The sequence below is a fragment of the Galendromus occidentalis genome, unplaced genomic scaffold (assembly GCF_000255335.2).
Source record: "Galendromus occidentalis unplaced genomic scaffold, Mocc_1.1 scf7180000077488, whole genome shotgun sequence".
NCBI lineage: Eukaryota > Metazoa > Arthropoda > Arachnida > Mesostigmata > Phytoseiidae > Galendromus > Galendromus occidentalis.
In genome coordinates, this window is record NW_003805476.1 from 1,873,822 (window position 1) to 1,894,243 (window position 20,422).

The 20,422-nt window shown below is 51.7% G+C and overlaps 5 protein-coding genes across 5 annotated transcripts; 2 read left to right on the plus strand and 3 right to left on the minus strand.

Annotated features, from left to right (window-relative positions):
* Nucleotides 1-64: 64 nt before the first annotated feature.
* LOC100898758 (E3 ubiquitin-protein ligase Hakai) lies at nt 65-2,085 on the minus strand. The gene is made up of 7 exons (XM_029112300.1): nt 2,073-2,085; nt 1,491-1,727; nt 1,199-1,404; nt 917-1,102; nt 595-814; nt 444-504; nt 65-338 (listed from the first exon to the last, which is right to left on the minus strand). The coding sequence occupies exons 1-7, from the start codon at nt 2,083-2,085 to the stop codon at nt 65-67; spliced, it is 1,197 nt and encodes a 398-aa protein (XP_028968133.1).
* Nucleotides 2,025-6,285, plus strand: Suv3 (Suv3 RNA helicase). Its single transcript, XM_003746109.2, has 3 exons — nt 2,025-2,136; nt 3,394-3,472; nt 3,909-6,285. Exon 3 carries the CDS (start codon nt 3,909-3,911, stop codon nt 6,051-6,053), a length of 2,145 nt encoding a protein of 714 aa, XP_003746157.2. The 5' UTR covers nt 2,025-2,136; nt 3,394-3,472; the 3' UTR covers nt 6,054-6,285.
* A 317-nt stretch (nt 6,286-6,602) lies between these two features.
* On the minus strand, nt 6,603-8,885 carry Rbpn-5 (Rab GTPase-binding effector protein rabaptin-5). The gene is made up of 2 exons (XM_003746218.2): nt 8,719-8,885; nt 6,603-8,211 (listed from the first exon to the last, which is right to left on the minus strand). The coding sequence occupies exon 2, from the start codon at nt 8,189-8,191 to the stop codon at nt 6,845-6,847; it is 1,347 nt and encodes a 448-aa protein (XP_003746266.1). The 5' UTR covers nt 8,192-8,211; nt 8,719-8,885; the 3' UTR covers nt 6,603-6,844.
* A 1,568-nt stretch (nt 8,886-10,453) lies between these two features.
* On the minus strand, nt 10,454-14,068 carry SMSr (Sphingomyelin synthase related). Its single transcript, XM_003746110.1, has 7 exons — nt 13,786-14,068; nt 12,421-12,635; nt 12,126-12,299; nt 11,745-12,041; nt 11,539-11,653; nt 10,982-11,367; nt 10,454-10,860 (listed from the first exon to the last, which is right to left on the minus strand). The coding sequence occupies exons 1-7, from the start codon at nt 13,846-13,848 to the stop codon at nt 10,755-10,757; spliced, it is 1,356 nt and encodes a 451-aa protein (XP_003746158.1). The 5' UTR covers nt 13,849-14,068; the 3' UTR covers nt 10,454-10,754.
* A 989-nt stretch (nt 14,069-15,057) lies between these two features.
* Nucleotides 15,058-19,901, plus strand: rictor (rapamycin-insensitive companion of Tor). The gene is made up of 4 exons (XM_003746219.2): nt 15,058-17,649; nt 17,786-18,680; nt 18,784-19,099; nt 19,220-19,901. The coding sequence occupies exons 1-4, from the start codon at nt 15,172-15,174 to the stop codon at nt 19,899-19,901; spliced, it is 4,371 nt and encodes a 1,456-aa protein (XP_003746267.1). The 5' UTR covers nt 15,058-15,171.
* The last annotated feature ends 521 nt before the right edge of the window (nt 19,902-20,422 follow it).

The window sequence follows — 20,422 nt, forward strand, 5'->3', positions numbered from 1 at the left end:
TATTGTGGTCTGCGGGGAGCGAAATGATGGTAAAATCGACTTAGTCAGCCTGACGGCAAACGTATCACTGTCTGTAATAGCCTTGAGGTGGTGCCCTGTAATCTCTCGGTGGATGGGGAGGCCGTTGCTGCCAATGTGTCGCAACAGGAGGCGCTCCCCTGAAGTCATCGTATCCAGCGGTCTGCGGGGCATACGCTGTTGGCGGAGGTGGGGGTTGGCCGTAGGCCGTGGGATGAGGTCCGTGGACGTACGCGGATGCATGAACCGCCGAGGGTACCGGCGGATACTGTCCTCCCGTATAGACCGCCGTGGGCGGCGGAACCATCTGGGGAGCATAGCTGTGAAGGATCGAAATTCGGTCATTCTGCGGCGATAAACTCGAACGAGCGATGCGTCTCATCTCGGGGAAGAATTAGTTTTAAGGAATCAGAAGAGTTACTTACACGGGCGGGGGTGTGAGGTAAGGCGGAGGTGGACCAGCTGGGGGCACGGGTGCGGATAACGCTGAAAATAAAAGTTGATTCAGAACAATGGGGATCGGTCGAATTTGCGGGGCAAGAATCGTGTTCTTGAAGGGAAGTTTCGTGAACCAACCGGGAATAGGCGGGAGCGGCGGAGCCGGTGGGGGAGGATTGAAGGCCACGACAGGTTTGGTCGGCGCGGGGACTGTTACTGAAGGCACCGACGGAACTCTTTGAAGAGCTGTCGGGGGAACCGCGGGGAGCGGATGAACGCTGCGAGGATCCCTCGTCACCGGCACGGTCGCGGTCTTTTCTTTCTCCTTGCACTTGACATGCCGGTGAGCGATGTGGGCCTGCAATGAATGGAATGAAATATCCAGGGCGATGGATTTCTGGAGGAAAGGAACGATACGCTTCTCCGATCTATTGGGGGAAGTCGAAGACTCGGAACTCACCTGGAGATCTCTCTGACTCAAGTAGGTTCTCTTACAGAGCTCCCTCGTCTTGCTTTGTTGATGTGTACACATGAAAACCTTGCCTAGAGTAGTTTGCTCCACCCGTGAAACCTTCTCGTTGCATTTGTGACAGACTTTATCAGCGGCTCGGCCACACTCCAGGCAGAAAACGTGCTTGCAAGGAATCTGGAGGGGCGAAGAAAATTAGTCGGCTCCCGAAGGTCAACGGAAATTCCGACACCGTGCTTGGAAATCAGGGGAAGCTGAAGACGAGCGGTTTACCATGCGAGCGTAGATGAGAATCGGCAGATGACACTTGTCGCAAATATGAATCATTGGGTCCACCACTTTCTCGCCGATGAGATTCACTTTATGCTTCCATTTCAGACTCTCGTTGTGATGTCGTGGAGACGGCGGACCTTTGAGCAACGGTGAAAACGACGGTGGTTCCAGCGATGCAGCGAGCATAGGTGAAAGGGACGATGACTCTGCAACGGACCGAACAAATCGTCGTAATCATTCTATCCGAGCCCTGATCTATTTGAGGAGTTCTCAATGATTTATTTCGCCGTACCTGTCAACTTCGCGGGCTCGACGATATCGATTGGGACTGTCGGTTCTGAATGGATCATATCGCTTGGATGCTTCTCAGGTTTTTTGACGATCGCATCCTCCAGGCTCTCCTCATCCGAAGAAATTATTTTCCTCTTCGACTTGCTTCTGGCAGGGAGGTTAGCTCTTTTCCTCGAGCCTGAAGACCGTGATTTCGTCCGGATAGAAGCGTTTCGGCGTCCGATGGGCTCATCAGAATCTGTAATTGTCGCGGTGATTGAAAAAGAACCTAGCGGCTTCAGGGAGGTTTTGGAACCATGATGCAGCGAAGCTCAACAGATTCCGGAAAATCCGCGGATGTCACTTCTCCTCCAGCCTTTAATCCCCCACGGTATCCCATGTTTCTTGAATCTATACTGGCTTCGTTACAGCGGCAATTGGGGCGCTGATCTATCGGCAATATATAGTCAGAGTAATTCCCGCCTAGCCTTCGGAAGTCTAAAATCCCATTCCCCCTCATGAGCGCGGAGATACTGTACGCAATGATTCGATCACAACGTTCAAAAATCGAAGCGGCATTCTTTTATGCACAGAGTGAACTCACCATTGTCGGACATGTTGTCGGACACCGCTATCTCTCAAGAGTTACACTGCCAAGATTCTTCCCGGTGAGTTCGCTGAATTGATGCCGCTAGTTTCGATATTTGGAGCGATGATGCGATAGCGGTGGCGCAACTTACGTCGATGGTCATGCGATTGATCGTGATTTAGCCGAAACAAGCGAGTAGCTATTAGAATTAAGGAGTCAGATTCGATCGCCAGGCCTTCATCCGGCTGCTACGCTAGTTCGCCGGCTTGACAGGAGAACTTGCTTCTGTGTATCGAACTTCACCGTCGCTGCCGCACCACCACCGTGTGTTGATATTTATCTTTGTTGATGTTTATTTCTTCGATGGAACGCGCGCGTGCCACTCACTCAGACGAAACCGGGACAGAACTCGGAGCGCTGTATGGGACGATGAGGCGGATTTCAAGTGCGCGCAATGGTTGGAGGGAGTCCATCCTCGGGGAAGGTCTTCTCAGAAGAAGGAAATGGTATAGCGGGAAGGAAGCCATATCTCAACGAATCGCCTCAAACCGGAGACCCCCAGAGCGGTGGCCGCATCGAATCTCCTTCCATAACCGCCGTCGAGAAGACCGTCTCGGAGCTTCTTCCAGGAAGACAGCGTGGCTCAGGGTGGAGGAATGATCCGCCCGCTTACCGACACCGTATGGAACTTCTAGAAGAGCTGCGTGTCCCGAAAAGAAGCTGAAAGTACGTGGAGATGATGGCCCTGCTTCCCAGTAAAGATCATCAACATCGCAGAGAGCCCGTATTGGTCTGCTGGAGAGAGGGCTCACAGTAGTTCACATAGGAGGGAAAGCATTCCCCTTTCCTCATCAAAATTATTCCTTTCGTTCGATTTTCCCAACCCCTTGTCGTTTCGTGGGAACGGGTGCTTGAGATATAGCGTTCCTCTGAAACCCGGAACGTCTCACACAGACGCGTTCCGATGGCAGCCCGAGAGCCAGAGCCGATCGGCGCAAGAAACCGTTGCTTGTGATTTTTGCATATTGTTCTCGGAACGACTTCGCGAGCACTCTCTCGAATCGTTCGCCAGAGATCTTCCGAATCGATCGCGCATCTTATCGAGACGAGTCATTCGTCTAGGAACGAATTGTCGAGAGGCAAGATCGAGGAATTATGCTGACAGAGAGAGTGTCAACTCCGTTCCTCGAGCGGCGGTATCGCTCGCTATAAGGAGCGCGTGTGTGGTATTGCCAAGCCAGCACACCACGCGCAATCGTTCGGTGCGGAGGAGGAACATTGAAACACCGGAGCTGATTCGCGCACGTTGCATGAAACTCGGCGTTATTATCGACAGGGGTGGATCTGATCGTCATTGAGCTTCGGAGGGGGACCCCGACCAACGACTTGTGACCCTTAACGGGAAAGCCAGCAGAGTGAGTATCTGTGGTGTTCGAAAAAAGTTTGCGCCGCTACCGAGACCTTGTGAGGAGATCAACCTTGAATGCCAAGTTGAAACTCTGTGTTTTGATAGCCGTCATACGGCGCATATTTTTTTGATTGAGCAGCCATGGTGTCGAGAACCCTGAGGCCCCCCTATCCTTCAATCCAGTGCCACGCTCGGCTAATTGGGCTTCTCCGACGTTCGATGCGCATGTCGCACAGCCGAAACACAATTTAATAGGGAGCTCTTCGGGAACTCGAGCGACTGCGGTACAGTCAAAACTCTGCAGAGAAAAGCTTCCTTTCCTCGCCGAGAGATCTTCACTTGATTGCGGTGACATCGCCACTACTCGGAATATGTGCGGATAACCAGAATCCTTCTCGCAATGGTCGAGATCGGAATACGAGCGGATGTTTCGGTTCTTGCAGATGTCGTCCAGGATCTTCCAAGGACTCGCTCCCAGCCTCCTCCGAGGAGCAACTCGGGGCATGCGGAAGAAGAATCCAGAAAAACGCACGACTTCCCAAGCCGTCTCATCTCTATTCATGCCGGCACCTCTGAAGCCCGGCTCGAATTCAGACGACATAAACGTTGGAGCGGAACTCGGTGCTGAAATCGACAAGAACGGCCTTCGGAAGGCGTTGAATGAGTTCCACAAACGTCCTGAGGTCATAGAGCTGGCCGCTGAGAATGGTCTCGACAGTTCCTTGTTCCAGAGAGCCTTCCAATCGTTTCGACAGTTCTGCGAAACCTCCGAGAAACTGGACGCCGAATTTCACATAGTGTGCAGCGATCTTCTCCGAGGCTCCGGCCATGTCACGGACATTTTCCCGTACTTCTTGCGGCACGCGAAGCAAGTGTTCCCGCATGTCGAGTGCATGGACGAGCTAAAGAAAATCTCGGATTTGCGTCTACCAGCGAATTGGTATCCCGAAGCGAGATCCGTGGAGAGAAAATTCATTTTCCACGCCGGACCGACGAATAGCGGAAAAACGTACCACGCAATGGAGGCGTTCATCAGTGCGAGTAACGGTGTATATTGTGGTCCTCTGAAAATGCTCGCTGTCGAAGTCTATCAGAAAACGAACGCCCGGGGTACGTCGTGTGATCTTGTCACCGGTGAAGAGCGTCGGCGTCCGAACGGCGATATGCCGTCGAGTCACGTTGCCTGTACCGTGGAGATGACTTCCACCAAAGAATTTGTTGACGTAGCGATAATAGACGAGATCCAAATGGTGAAGGATCCTCAACGAGGTTGGGCATGGACGCGTGCGCTCCTCGGAATCCCAGCCAAAGAAGTTCATCTATGCGGTGAGGAAGCCGCGATTCCCCTCATCCGAGAGATCTTAGCCCCGCTCGGTGAGCAGATCGAAGTCAGGAACTACGAGAGACTCACGCCACTCGTCGTCGAGAAGGAGGCTCTGAGGTCGCTGTCCAATCTGCAGCCGGGCGACTGCGTTGTGTGTTTCAACAAAAACGACATCTACACTGTCTCGTTAGAGATCGAACGAATGGACAAGCAGTGTGCCATCATATACGGTTCCTTATCGCCAGGTACAAAATCAGCACAATCGGAGAAATTCAACGATCCCGATCACCCCTGCAAAATCCTCGTCGCGACCGACGCCATCGGTATGGGACTGAATCTCAGCATCAGGAGGATAATTTTCTACAACGTGACCAAGCCGAACACCAACGAGAAAGGCGTGTGCGAGAGGGAAGTCCTCTCGGTCTCCCAGGCTCTCCAGATCGCCGGCCGAGCCGGAAGATTCGGCACGGCCTGGTCAGAAGGTCGCGTCACGACAATGAAGCCGCAGGACCTGCCGATTCTGACCCATCTCCTCAATTCGAAACCGGAAACGATAGCCGCAGCTGGTTTGCATCCGACAGCCGACCAGATCGAACTGTTCGCATATCACCTGCCCCACGCGAACTTATCGAACCTCATCGACATCTTCTGTTCCCTATCCCGCATGAACAACGCACAGTATTTCATGTGCAATGTCGAATCGTTGAAGTACCTGGCCGACCTCATCCAACACGTGAATCTGCCTCTGCGAGCGCGATATGTGTTCTGTTGCGCGCCGATCAATCCGAAAATGCCGTTCGTCACCACCGTGTTCCTCAAGTACGCCAGGCAGTACTCCCGAAACGAACCGGTCACTTGTCAGAGAGTTCACGAAATCATCGGCTGGCCGCTGAAATCGCCGGAAAACATCGTGGAGCTCGTGCATCTCGAAGCCGTATTCGACGTCGTCGACCTGTACCTCTGGCTCAGCTATCGCTTCCAGGACCTGTTCCCCGAACAGGAACGAGTGCGCGAACTGCAGATAGAACTGGATGAAATGATCCAGGGCGGGGTGGTTTCGTTCACGCGGCTGCTGAGGGCCGTCACTTCTGCCGATGGAGAGAAAGCAGTAAGGCGGAGACCCCGTCGCGAAACGAAAAAGGTAGTCCCCGAGAACGCATCCGCAACGAAATTGACAGATTCTCTCATCTCAAGGGGACTCATCACCGAGGACGAATTAAAAATGCTACAAGAGGAATGGCTGAATTCATCGAAACCCAGCTAGGTGTCCGATAATAAAAAAATGGGTGGTGCGGCTCAGCGTAGGATTAGACGAATACACACATACAATATTGTTTTCCGAGGAACGGAAGCGCTCGCGATAGTCGTCATCTGTCATCAGCCCGATTCTAATTCTGGAGTTCCGGTGACCGTTCCGGAGACTCAGAAAGTCCGTAGCATATGACTTGACGTCGTGATCGGTTCATCACGGGAAACGAGTAGACGAAGGTCGGACGTGGAACAAACTGGGGGTCGATGATGTTCATTTGTAAAATAATCTTGGAGTAATAAATCTAAACTACATATTTGAGTTGAAACGAGTGGCGCCTGAACATTCAGGAGACATCGAGAATGGAGCCTAGAGCTCGAGAAATCGGAACTCGAGAGAACCCTGCGTTGATCTAGGGCTCCTGAAGAATTTACGTAGACCAAAAGTCGTGGGCGATTTTTTTTCTTCGACTCCGCCGCGGAAACGGATCCTCCAGCATCCGTCAAGCCCCACAGAGGAACACGGGTGCAAATGAATTCTGAGGGATGGTTGGTGGGATTCATCTTCAAGGAAAGGAACTCATTTATTCTGATACTTCTGTGGGTGTCCGCTCAATTCGCACGTAAGATCAAACTTGTATACAAGGAAGTTTTCCTCAAAGGTCATCCTGGACGTCCCAGTCCGACACGTCTCTCGATCACGAGCCGTAAGCCTCTTGTCTCTGTGTTATCATGCGCGAGGAAAGAATTCGGACGGCCAGTCCAGCCTACGATCCACCGCTCCACCGAATCCCGGCAACTATGCTACTATTGCGTTGAAAAGTAAGGAGCACTCTTCTGATCCAGGAGCGTATGACAAACGGCGCACACATTAAAGCTTCGACGATTCGGTCCCGACTGAATGGTTTTCGAGACACAGGTGGGACAGAATATTCTCCCGCAATGACTACAGTTGGGCTTTTTCCCGGACAGATGTTTCTTACAGCTGTTACATTCCGTCACGTCGTCCGGATGCTGGAATCGAACCTCACCGTCACAGACGCGCAGCTTCTCCAGTTCTACTTGTAAGCTCTGGGAGAGTTTCACAAAGTCCTTCTGAACGGCTTCTGAATTGTCGAGGTCCCTCTGCAGCGCGAGAACCTTGCACCGAAGTTCGTGGTTTTCTCTTTCGAACTTGTGCTTCAGAGGTTCCATGACTTCCAGTTCGGCTGCTCGGACCTTGGTCGTGGCCAACTCCTGCTCGCAAGCCCGCAGTCGCTGAACTTCGAGATTTTTTCGCTCCAGCTCGTCATTTACAGTATCCTCATAACTGCGTCGCTCTTTCTGTACCTCGTCTTGCTGCTCCTGCAGGAAGAGCAGCTCGGCGCGCAATTTTCCCTCGGCATTCTCCCAAGTGACCATCGATTCGATCATTTTCTCATGCAGCTTGAGATATTCGAATTGCAGGTTGTGAAATGCCGTCGAAAGCGCCTCGTCGTGCTCGACCATCCTGGCGGCTTTCTCGAACACGTCGGGGAGCGGTTCGGACTCCGTTTTAATCCGTTGTTCCATCCGGCTGACGTGTTTCGCCAGAAGCCTATCGTTGTCCTCGGTCAGCTGACGATTCTGCCATTCCACCCGAGCCAGTTGATGGTTGAGCTTCTCGAGCTCCGATCGGAAGGCGGCATCGGACCCGGACAGCTGAACGGACATTTCTAAAAGCAAGCCTTCATTGGTTTCGATTTTAGCTGCCAGACTCCGCGTCTCGGCAGCAGCTTCGTTCAACTGCTTGCTGAGCTCCTCTTTTTCATTTTGTCTCTTTTTATCACAGTCCGCCCGCAGGCTGTCAAGAACACTTTCCAACTCTTCGATTCGCTTCTTATAGACGTCGATCTCGTCTTCCATAGGTTTCACGACGGATCGTAGGAGAACGGTTTGTTTCTGGGCATTCCTCATGCTTTCATCTAAATCCAGACCCGCAGGACCTATGAACTCTTCGATCTGTTTCAGGAGGGCGAAGTTTTTCTCCTGTTCAATTTTGAGTTCTTCTTCCTTCGCGACGAACATCTGCATGAGCGCAGCCCTCTGTGCGTCGAACTCGGATTGCATTTGCTTCTTGAAGGCATCGAGATCGCTCGACGCGTCTCCGCATTCCGCTGCCGACACCCCTTCCATCGCGACCACAGGCAGTAGAGCTGGAAAACGAAAACACCATCGATCAGCGGAGGACAAACGCGAGGAAACAAAAAGTTTCCCGAATGGGGCCCAGCTGAGTCACGCATCGCAGAACGCGTGCGTGCGTCGTCCGTCTTCCCGGTGACCCACCCGAATGGTGGAGCACGGAGTACAGGGAAAGGGATCTAAGTGACCGAATGCGAACATCCCGCAGGAGGACCGGTCCTGAGAACGCTCCATCAAAAATTTACAGCTTCACAACTCAGCGCTCGTACGGGGAACGCTCATTAAACCTGGAGCAGAAAGCTCGCATCAGTTCGCTCCCGCGGATAAGGGAGCTCGGCTCGATATCGAACCGGCGAGCCTGTGTAATCGACGATACGCGCTGTACTAGCTCGCAGAGTCACTATCTGAGGTTATTTGACAGCTTTCGGCTAATCCTTGTCGGATAGAATATTTCCCGTCCAGGAGAAGCTGGAAACCACCGGCTACGTCATCAAAGAGATCAATAAGCCGAAAGTTCTTACTCAGTTGTGGGAATCCTCCTCGTCCATCCGGCTCGATGATGGGGGTCTTTCCGGGGAACCTGACCAACTCACTTCGAACCCTGCGACATACACACAGACACAGGACTGTGTCCACACACACGGATGGAGGGGTCACTTGTGTACTCTATGAACGCATTGAGGAAAACAGCAGACGGCTTCTCGAAATGTGGAGCTGCTTATTAACTATCCACACGGTAAGAGAACCGAGCTATGTGTGGTGTGTACCACCGAGCGGAGCGCGCGTTCGATCTCGCTCTTCGTTTGAGAACACGAAACGTTCCGTCTCACCAGCTCGATGAGAACGAATTGAGATTTCTGCTGGGGCTTGGAACTCCGTGGTTTCCGCTGGTGCAATGCCTGGTCAACAGAATCCAACATGGTTGCTGACGTCAAAAAATCGGATCAGCTGTGCGTCTGTCAGCGGTTGACGAATCGAGTCAGGTGTCAGGTCCGCTCGCCGAGATTTTCACCTATCGAAACTTTCGGGAGACACTATATCATCTCATAGGGGTTTTCTTTATTCTGAAAGGATCGAGACTATATCCCCCGTTCTGTGAAGGATCCGAGCCAGCGCCCGACTGCTGCCAGAACAGCCCTTCGATGTTCGAGGGCTCTTCGACGCAGCATTCGTGAGAATATTGCGGTCTGTGAGGGTGAAGTTTCTCGACTTCGGGGAACCCTAAATTCCTATCCTCAGTAGCTAGCTCGACGGGACTCCCAGCCTCGGAGAGGAGGCTGTGCTCCAGGATAAGTCAAAAGTGCAGACTCGATGATGGCCTGTGATCCCATATCTGAAAGTCTTGTCGAGACCTCATTCTTGTTTTGCTTCTGAAAGACCAGAGAGCAGCCGCCTCTGATCGATATTTATCTTCTGGATGAAATGGCTGTTCGTGTCTCTCGACCGTGGGTGAGCGGGGGGAGAGGTCGTACGCGGACTCGACGAGCGATACCGATTATTTTTGGTTTTCAATCATCCTTCGTTGGTATTTACATCACCGGACCTTTCACTAGTCGGACCGACGACGCGACGATAGAACAATTTAGGATCGAGTGGGCGCAGATCTGATGGCCGGATCGTCTCGGGAGACTCTACAGTCATTGGGAACTAATCGTGAGCTGCTGGCAGGGGAAACCTCCGACTTTAATCGTTGAAACCGTCGGTGTTCAAAGATCGATGTACAAATGAGACTGCGGAAATCTTGCTCCCCTCGCAAGATCTCTGCGTTGCCGCTGGATAACTGTGGGTATCGAAAACACGGAAAATATGGCAAAGGATACCAGGAGGTGTATTAAGTTGAGTGATTTCCTTCCCTCGGTATAACCTATCGATGCCCCTCATTTGTCAGAGCCTTACGTAAATGATTGCGACAGGTCCGACGATGTCGCTTGCTCACGAAGATCCCATGCCGACGATGATAAGGTGCGCAGAGGCATTCTCGCTTGCTCGCCCGCATCGGACGATGCTTGAGCGACTCGCTCATCCAAAGCTCAGGTCTCCGGACTCGTCAGATTGGCTTCTCAACTCTATGGTGGTGGAATACAGCGCAATACATCGACACACGCCTGAACCGTGAACCTCGACGCAAGGGAGACTGACAGGCACCTGACGCTTCAGTCACCGATACTCAGCTCTATGTTTGCAATCTTCAGGAATAAAGATTGCCGCATCCATAGTTTGGACATTGAGGAGAGCCGAACGAATAAATAAACACTCTCTATTCACATGTTTCAAAAGCTGCGACATCTGGCCTCCCGGCCTCTCTGATTTCCATTAGATATTCTATATATATATATTCAACAACACTCCATGAACCAGAAAACATTCTTCCCGTTGAAAGCCTGATCCAATCCGGGGCGACAGTCACACAGGGGTTTTGGCTCTCAGTCGATTTACACTTTGTAGGCTCTCGATGTCGCTCGATGATAAGTAATAAGGCTCCTGTCACTGAGTAAGTATCTCATTCTCGGTACTTGTAGAACCCCAGATTTTCCTGGGGAAGATACGACTCCGGAAATCATTCCCGTTTCTTTCTTCGAATCGTTTCTATCATTGATTCCGCCAGCGGGCCGCTCTTGGTCGCCACTCGACCGTACAGTCGTGTACTTTTCACTTTGAAGTACCTGGAAAATTTGAGAGAGACTCCTCAGACTAAGGAAAAACATTGAATATCGAATGCTGACGTTCTATGTCTCAAGGATGTCAAGATCCATCCATCTTTCGAAGAATCAAACGATGCTTCACCTCATAATAGATCGAGGCGTCACGAACTCGTTCGGTACGATGCCGTCGACCCCACTTTCGAAAAAGTAGAACAGAGGGAACCATATCCGTGTACGCTTCGAGTCCATTTGCATGAGGGCACGATTATTGGCCAGCGTGTGGTAGTACAGGAATAGACGAGTCGAGATGTAGAACGCTACGAAGACATCGATCGAATAGTGCTCATGAGCCGCCAAGATGAAGAAGATTCCAAACAAGTTGACCACCCAGGAAAACGTGTGCAAATAGTAATAACTTCGCGGAGAATATTCCGTGATGAAGAAATTGAGCAATGTGAGAACTGTCGTGTGGCCTGAGAACATGTAGTCCCCGCACGTTCTTACTCCTTGGATCAGCAAACCGCCTCCCTGCAACGATATGGGGGTGAGGATTTTGTTGTCGAGCTCTGAGAATCCGGACTTTCTAAGCTTTGCTCGACAACGATCGGAAGTCCCGAGCGGAGGAAACGGGACTCGGAACTACATATGGTGTCGGGAGAAGCCATGTCTCGAGGGAATAATAAACGAGAGTTCACGAACCTGCCATATTTGGAAGGCCTGCTGCAGTTTCTGCCAAATATCTCCCGGAGTTCGCGCTCTGCATTCAAGGTGCGTTCCTGGCACTGACAGTGACGTGATCAACATGGTTACACATCTGGGGAGTCGAAGTGTTTGTCAATCGTCGCGGTTTTCGGGACAATCGAATCAATATCATTATCATCAGCTTCTCTGAGCCGCGTACTCACCTCAACAGGAAAACCGACCCGAACAGAGAGAATTGGCGTCTCAAGAGTATGAAACGATGCCTATGGAATGTTAGAATACCCAACCATATAACGAAAAGGACAACGCCGGCGAGTTCGCACATCGCGAAGGCCCATGGAATGTGAGGCACATTGTCTAAGAAAATGTCCGGCAACGGAGGATAAGTTTCCATCGAAGGCACACGATCGTGAACGACGACCATAACGAATGAAGTGACCGCGGTAACGGCGAAAAAATAGGCCATGGCCACCACAGTTTTCCAGATCTCTGGCTTGAACCTGGAAGCAAGGTGGATAGTGAAATCAATCTCTGACTTGGTCTAGGAAGCCCCTTCGTCTCCGGAGAGTCTGCCTACCACTCACCTCTTTCTCGTTCCATCGACCGTGGTGGTCTCGTCGTCGTTCTCGAATGAAAATATGGAAGTTGTATCACTATGAGCTTCTTCATCAAGGTTCTCGTCCGTGTCGCTCGACTCATCCGAGATGACTCGTTCGAATCGTCTCTGGCGATCCAGCCGCGAAGAGCAGAGGGAGCGTCTGTGAGGGAAGTTAAATTCACCATGCCTGATATAATCGGTTTTGGTGACATCCATACCCCGGTGACCTTCCGCATGGGACTCCGGTTTGATCGGGTTTGAGAATGACATTTTCTACAAACCTCTGTGAGTCGATAGCTGAATGCGGACAGTAGATCCGCCTGAGCTCTCTAATGTGGCTCGACAGAACCTTTATATCCCCGAGGCAGGGCAATCCCATCGGCGGATTCCGCAGATCTTGCTCATTTAGTTGTAGAAGGGCTTTGCCCGAGATTTTATGCCGCTCGAATATTCCTTTTTGTTCTCGGAATCCCACGGATTCCAGCCACAGACCAACCTGCAATCGAGGAAATATCGGGTATGAGGCATGGTTTTCCCCGAGGGAATTGAAAAACAGAATTTTCTTCCTTGATGAGAATATCGCGAGCTCGATTGAACTCATAAGAAAGCGAAATCTGAATTCTTCATGACAGATCCGATCATGAACTCGGAAACGAATTCTCACACGTTGGACGTGAGATGAACGATCCTCATTGTATAGTAACCGTTATAACGCATGACAGGCGGTCGAGTCAGATCGCCAATCGACGTCCGCGGCAATGTCGAGGGATAGCCACAAAGTTGGAATAAGTCCAGATTAAGACGAAAGATTCGACGCAATTGGGCCATCACAAGAATCTTGAGTCGCGTGACCGCGAAGGTCTCAGTTTTTTTCCCATATAGATTGCTCTCGGAGCACAGGGGTTCTCCTGATGAGTTCTAGAATCGAAGCGATGGAAAGGAGATCTGATGTCATATTGCACCACTCGATCTTCGGGGAAACACTGTGCATAGCCCACAAAAAAACTGCGGGCGATCCGCTATCGGTTGTTCTTGCCAGCCCGTTCACGTAACTTCGGCCGCGAATACTAGGAAAGCGTTCACCGACAAAACCGGATGCATCAATAGCTGGGTTGTAGTTTCCCCTAAGATCATTCCCGTTCTTCGGCGTTCCCGCCGCTGTACGATCTCTGACCCTGAATCGGATTTGAGCCTCCTCTGGGAGCTGTAGAACATCGAGCCCATGCTGGATAGATCCATGGCTGCCGTCGATGGTATCTCGTCTCAAGGTATCGACGCATTCCGACAATAGTCTTCACCAGCAGCCGCCGTGAGACGATGAAACGGGGTCAGAGAAAAACATCCCTTGACCAATTCCTGAGAGCATCCGGTCTCATGGAAATCGCGCACCCATTACAACTTCGAGTCTCCATGGGGAGCAAGTGCCAATCATGCCGACATCCGTATTTTCGACTTGGCAGCGGAGTCAGAGACTTGTTAAAACCATGCGGGAATCACATATGGTGTTCTGACGCTCTTGTCGAGATTTCGCACTTGTCATCACACGACAAATGCGCGATCGGAGCCCCTAAGAATGAATGATGGCGGATCGATCGAATTTTCCATGTCTGACCCCTGCTCATGTTGCTATTGGTCGAAAATTTTACCTCTTCTATACTCCAAAAATCTGGAGGCCCGTGTGGGCAGGTGGTGTCGGTGGTTGTCTCCATGGTTCACGTCAAAACTCAGCGAATCCGCCACGCCTTCACTAGGGCATTGACTGTCGGAACATGCTACGATTCCACAGGGAACAGGAACTCGCCGCACAAGTCACGGCAGGGGCAAATGGGCCGTCAGGTTGAAACTTCAGCTTCTGTTCGAGGCGACGGTCTCCGGCCTCTACGGCGCCTCTGCGGTTTGCACGGGAGATTGTCGTCTGCAGTGAAGCAATCCGGATGTGGCGGTGGAAATGATCAAAAGCATCATCTCCTTCTCCCAGTCAGAAGGGGAGAAGAGGTTGAAGGTACAACTCCGTAGAGTGCCGGGCAGCAGGATCTTCCCTCTCTGTTTACGTTGAATGCTGGAGCTCGAGGGAGAGGACGGAAGCAACAGCGCGAAATTCAAGTTGCGGCGGTGAAACCTCAGCAACGTAGCTTTAAACTGCTTGAGAATGAAGACTCTCGCGATTGAGTTCCGTGAAGAGGATCACTTCAGACCTCTGCAGAAGATTTCTCCGCTCATCCCCAACAGCCATCGCATCCGGAGTAGTCCTTGAAGGCCCGAGGCTTTGACTCCGCGCGGAACAGTGAAGTCTCCCGCAGGAGGACTACGCTGGGCTTTTGTCTAATTTCCGAGAAGCGCGTGCTACTATCGGACTTTGAATGAGCAACGGGAGATTCGAATACCGCAGTCGGGGCCGGAGTCTTTTTCCCCGCTCTCCTCTGACGGCCTTACGTCCCGTCGCTCCGACACCTGGGTTCCTTCCTTCTCTTGGAGGGCAATGAGTATTGGTTCGTCATGATGTGTTCCGGAGATCAATATCCCCCCAAAGCACGACCCAACCCGAAGGACTGCTTCCCGAAGCACTGGACTGCCCCGGAATGGTGCCGAATATCTCATGACTTCCCTCCATGAGTTTTCCCCTCGAAATTCCCCAGTATGCGCTGAGAGCATAGAGCGACTTATCATGGAGTAGTTGGGGAAGAGCGTTTCACGAATACTAAACAGGTCCGGGGCCGCGATCGGAACCTCCCTAACCCCCTCCTCCGGGAAGTTCTCCGGGCTTCGGGCTCTCCATTCTCCACTACTACCTGCTGCTGCCGACGACGGCTACCGGGACATTATTTCGAAAAGCATGTGAGATATCGTCTGCTCCTTGTGATTGTTTACTCACAAAGCGGTCGTATGATATGATGATCACCATGACGTCTTCTAGTGCTGCTCCGAGCATCATCTAACGGAGACTTGTTTTGAGGAGTGAACGTGATGTTTTTTTCGCATCCGGGAAACTAGCGACTATGTGAGAACGAGAGCGTTTGATTGCTATCGGCAGGATGATGGCCATGAAGTCGGGTCGCATCCGTGGAGGCCGACCTACTCAGAGGCCTCAGCGGAAGGAGGCGGAGGAGATCAAACTCGACTTCGATGCTCCGCTCGAAACCAATTTAAATGAGGTCCTCCAGAACATCGTGCACAATACGCAGACATCCAGAGCGTATCTGTTGCCTCTGGTCAAGCTCGCCCCGCTCATCCTGGACAGCTTCCACAGGAAGGACAGTCGTTTGGGCTCGTGGACTTTGGTCGACATTTATCGTTGCATAAGACTCTTGTTGGTGGCCGAAGAAACCGAGATCAGAGCAGAGGCCTTGCGAGCCCTACGACATCTAACCGGTTCGGAGAAATCGTTCGACGTCTTGTGTGAAGCGCTGATACCGTCTCTGGTGGTGAAGTCATTGGATATCGTCTTGGACAACAAGGTTGAACGCCTACAGGCCCTCAGGCTGATGAGACGGTGCGCCGCCGTAGCGCCGATGAAATTCCCTCTAGAGTTCGTACATTGCATTTTAGCTGTTGCCAGTGATGGACCGCAAGAGAGAGATAATTTCGCCAAAGCCTGTCTCGCCACGGCCGCCGAACTCTGTATCACCAACCCCAGACTCTGGATCGGTTCCGGCGCTTTCCTGACGATCGTCCGGAGTGTTTTGAGCACGAACGTCAACGAAGCCCGGGCGGCGGAATCACTCATCAGCACGTTGATGTACCTTGTAAATGACCCCCAAACCAGACATCTTGTGAACGCTGATCTTGTCCTCGATTACCTGATCTCCCCATTCACCGATCGAAATTTCATGGTTCATCCCGACGATGAGCTGCATCAACACGAACGGGAAGTCAAGGCTCGGATCGCGCTCTGTTCCGTTTTACGTTCGTGGCCCGGTCTCATATATCTCTGCAGTGAGCAAAGCGGTCTGACTAAACTAATCGAGCTCTTGAGACTATCCGATACCGACACACAGAGATCCGTGATGGGTCTTTTCTTCGATTTGTTCTGTCTCCAAACTCCAGAGTGGACCACTGATTTCAGGATTGCCTTATTGGCGTCAGACGATAAGACGGGTCTGCAGAGAGGCTGGCTGCTGTTCGAAGGCTTCGTCGCCGCCGAAGGCCTCGACCTGATACCTCCGATTGCGAAAAGCGTCAACTTGTCCGCGTGCTACATGGGCATTCTCCTTCAAGCGATGGTGATGCACGGCCTCCTCGACGCGGTCGCGCAGGCAACGGTCGGGCAAGACGTTCAGGTTTCGATTCACGCAACGGTGCTGCTCGCGGAACTCCTCCACATCTGTAATCGGTACTTTCCTTTCGATGCCAGTCACATGTGCCATCTACTGCCGGGCCTTATCGACGCCACCATGTCGCCAAATATGGACATCCGACTGAAAGCTATAACGGTCATAAACAGACTGGCGTATATTGAGCAGTTCAAGTGCGAGACGGTCGGGGTCGCGAACTCCCTCAGCCTGGACCAACAAATGAAGTTTTGCAGAGAGGCCCGTAGCGGACGTTTCGTCGACAGTCCCAAATCGCCGATGACCTCGACCCCCGTCAAAGCGGAGTCGAACGTAAAATCAAAGAGGAAAAGCAAACGGAAAAGCAATTCACACGCTTCTAGTCTCGAAAACCTATTGCTCAACTCGGGCGTCTTCAGTTGCGACGAACACTACGATTGGGACATTATTAAATGTTTGTTGAAAACTCCCGAGTTCGAAGACGATCCTCAGGCCGTGAAATTCCTCGAACATTTGGTGGCGTTCTATCTGCCGTCCAACCGGCGGTTCTCTGCCATCGAGACCGAACGCGAGCAGGCGCGCTCCATGTGCTCGACGCTGCTCGTGATGGCCGATTTCCTCCTGGAAAAAATGCCGGCGAGCAACCTGTTGCTCGATATCATGAACGATGTTTGCAGCTGTCTCCAGCAGATCCAAGGGGAAAATATTCCGCCGAACTCGGTTCTGTCCCCTGCGAAAGCCTCCTCAACTCTTGGTCAGGCGTACTTCCTGCTCATCGGGAGATTGACGGGGAGCTCGTTGGGGCTCCACGTTCTGAAACGGGCGTCCATCTTCGAGCAACTGACCAAGCTACTCACCGAAACTCTTAGTGCATCGTCCATGAACTACAATGATGTTTACATTAAATTGGCTCTGTCTCCCTTGAACTACACAAACCCGGGACCAACTCGAGAGCTTTTCAAAACTGTAATGACCCGAGTCGATCGCGAAAATAGGAACGAGACTTCGAAGCTCTACTGTGTTAATCTGTTGCGTATGTTGCTTCGCTGTCGAGTGGCTGATTTCTCGCGGTGGGCTATCGAGCTCCTCGTCGATTGTTTGAACGATCAGAGTTTGGCTGTTAAGTACACATCGTACGAAGTTCTCAACGAAGCGTGTGACATCAACGAAAATCTCGACTCTCTGATTGCCATCAACCCAGACCTTAACACCGCTGTCGAAGATCAGGCCTGGGCTCTACAGGTGAATATCGACATGGCATTCCGTCGTGCCCAAGCTTAACAGGCTCCTCAGGAACAATACGTATCTCGTTCGGGTTCCCGTTCTTCGCGTCGGTAGCCTGTGATCTCCTCCTAATAATCGTTTCCTCTCTTTCCAGATACGATACTTCTCTCGGCTCGAGGGAATAGTCCTCCTGGAGAAGAAAGGAGTACTGGAGAGCGATCTGCGTCGCTGGATCACTCTGGGCTCGCTGAAATACGTCAAATGGGTCGAAGACACTATCAACCAGAGCGTGAGTCGACACCGCAGGAACCCCGATGGGAAATACGGGCGAAGATTCGGGGGTGAACACAAACTGCACCGTCTCCGGCCCGCATTCTGCCCGCCCCACCTATTGGGTCAACTGGCTTCCCACGATCGAGGGATCGAGATCATCAAAGAGAACAATCTCGTTGAGCCATTGTGCGAAACCATACAGAACGCCCATCTCGACACCCCCACTTGCGTATTCTACGTGAAAGCAGCCCTGTGGGGAATCGGACACCTATGTAAAACAGCTCAGGGCTTGAAGCTAGCTGAAGAGAATAACATTATCCCGAAAATCGTAGAGCTCGCCAGAACCGCTGACGTGCTCGGCGTGAGAGGCACGGCTTTCTATTGTCTCTGTCTTGTTTCGGTGACAAGCGAAGGCTGTGATCTCCTTTCGGGTCTCGGTTGGGAGGGCGTCCGACAATGCCTGTCCCGTGGGGACCGGTACTTCAAACGGAGAGCGGAATCCGTCGACTCGGAATGGAGTCTCGACTCGTCCTGGACATCGATACACGAGTTCCGAGATCGCGCGGGCAGTACGCGGGATTCGATATCTTTCGACGACATTTCCACGACAAGCGAGGATCTGATGCACACTCACATAACTAGTCCACAATCGAACTGGAGTTTCACCGATATGCGCAAAATGATGCACTGTTACACGAGCCAAACAGACGCCGCCGGTTACGGGACGCTGAAAATGCTCAGGCCGAAACGTCGTCATAGATCCATGGAGCAGCCAGGTATGTTCGGTTGACTTTCGGTTTCCCCAGAAACCGCTCTCCCCGAATGTTCCTCGGATGGAGTTTTTCTGATGGAAAAACAACAATGTCCTCCTCCTTTCAGTGGTTTCTCCGACAAGTCCTGAGCTGCCAATCAAGGAAGAAGCCGTCGGAATACCCTCGGTTCTCATCGGGCTCGTTCTTCCACGTCATATCAGCAGCATTTTCAATCGGAATTTCCTACAGCGACCGAAGCCGCAATCCGCGATCGCTGATTTCCCGAGAGAAACCTTCGGCACCCTCCACAAGAAGTCTACGTGCTTCCGATGCGGTGATTGGGCTGACGAGAGGATATCTGAACGTCTTCAGAGGGAATTCGGAGCTCCCTCGCAGAAGATCACCAGCCAAGATCGCATACAAGTTCGGAATGACCTACTCAAGTGTGTACCTATTCGATGCAGAGCTCTGTTACTCCCTCTGGCCTGTCCATTGTTGTCCCCTGGCCACTACCTCCCAGATTTCCGGCGCCGATCAGGAGGATACGAATGTTCGTTTTTCAGGTACGTCATCAACTTGGCCGCAGTATATCCCAACACAAACAACAAGGCTATCGAACAGCTCCTGCTGTCGATGAAGCAGAAGCAATCCTGGGTCTTCAGCGATCTCTGTCTTTACTCAGACATGTGTCACCTGCTGCGAATATTCCAACTCAAACAGCCCTTCCGAAAATTCTTACAAGAACTGTTCATGGACGTGGAATTCGGTGAATTCAGACTGCGTGCTGAAGACTGTCTGAAGAAGAGTTCCGTCGTGAGCACTTCTATCATAACTACTACGGAGACTATAAAAGAAGAGGAATCAGAGATGAGGACCGACTCAGAGACGACGTTCGAAGAAAGCCGAACCTCAGTCGAAACACCGTCCATTGTTGTTGAGCAGCAGGAAAACGTCAAAGAGAATGGAGTCGAGGCGTCGGCATCGTCGGTCCTTGGAACGGAAAGTGAACCAGCGGCCAGTGTTGAGCTCGAGACCCATCTGACAGCAGCCGAAGTGCTGGAGGACAGTTCTGTGAAGATGACCGTCCAAGAAACGTCTTCGACCCTAGAGGACAGCTCGAAAGAGAACAGTTTCGCATCGATGCAGACACCTGGTGACCCGCGAGAGCTCAACGGGGACGCCAAAGAGAACGCCAACAAACGTCGACGACGCAGACGTAAAAGTCTTAAGTCGGCAGCTGATTAGGCAGATTTCCAGAGAGATATATATTTCTTATATAACTTTTTCCTCGAAGTACAAACGGAAGCTTCTTCCTCGAGTGCAGCCTCTTCTCGTTGGGCTGCACTCTGCCGTCCTCCTCTCAACAGATCACTGATTTATTTTTCGTTACAATTTGACCCTCAGATCACGTTTTTTTTATTCATCTCATTACTCAACAATTTGGCGAAGAATAGTTTCCGATTCCGTTACAGCAATAGAAAATTCCTCGAAGTGTTACTCCGTGGATGCGACATCTATCGCTCCCGCCGCAATAAGGCGCTCATAGCTGCCAGGAGACCCAGACGGAAGAGCCGCTGGATACTGTACTTTTTTTCTAACTTACTAGCCCGTTGAAACGTCATCCATCAGTTGACAAATTAACGAGGGTATGTACAGACGGAGTGGATTTACACGTATACCGTATCGATGACTGGATTTGAAGGACCTCACTTGAGCTGAGCGAAGCGAACGGACGTAATGACTGATTGAGTGCAAGCAAATGACCA

Bases quoted from the DNA above. Each gene is read 5' to 3' on its own strand.
- LOC100898758 (XM_029112300.1), bottom strand. The intron at 1,103-1,198 runs GTAAACCGCTCG...TCGCCCCTCCAG, and splicing joins TTCTCATCTACGCTCGCATG to ATTCCTTGCAAGCACGTTTT. The intron at 505-594 runs GTTGGTTCACGA...TTTTATTTTCAG, and splicing joins GCCGCTCCCGCCTATTCCCG to CGTTATCCGCACCCGTGCCC.
- Suv3 (XM_003746109.2), top strand. From the start codon at position 3,909: ATGTCGTCCAGGATCTTCCAAGGACTCGCTCCCAGCCTCCTCCGAGGA.
- Rbpn-5 (XM_003746218.2), bottom strand. From the start codon at position 8,191: ATGGAAGGGGTGTCGGCAGCGGAATGCGGAGACGCGTCGAGCGATCTC.
- SMSr (XM_003746110.1), bottom strand. From the start codon at position 13,848: ATGGAGACAACCACCGACACCACCTGCCCACACGGGCCTCCAGATTTT. The intron at 12,636-13,785 runs GTAAAATTTTCG...CCTCGATTGCAG, and splicing joins ATTTTTGGAGTATAGAAGAG to GTTGGTCTGTGGCTGGAATC. The intron at 12,042-12,125 runs GTGAGTGGTAGG...CCTTGCTTCCAG, and splicing joins GTCGATGGAACGAGAAAGAG to GTTCAAGCCAGAGATCTGGA.
- rictor (XM_003746219.2), top strand. From the start codon at position 15,172: ATGATGGCCATGAAGTCGGGTCGCATCCGTGGAGGCCGACCTACTCAG. The intron at 17,650-17,785 runs GTGAATATCGAC...CTCTCTTTCCAG, and splicing joins ATCAGGCCTGGGCTCTACAG to ATACGATACTTCTCTCGGCT. The intron at 19,100-19,219 runs GTGTGTACCTAT...TTCGTTTTTCAG, and splicing joins GTTCGGAATGACCTACTCAA to GTACGTCATCAACTTGGCCG.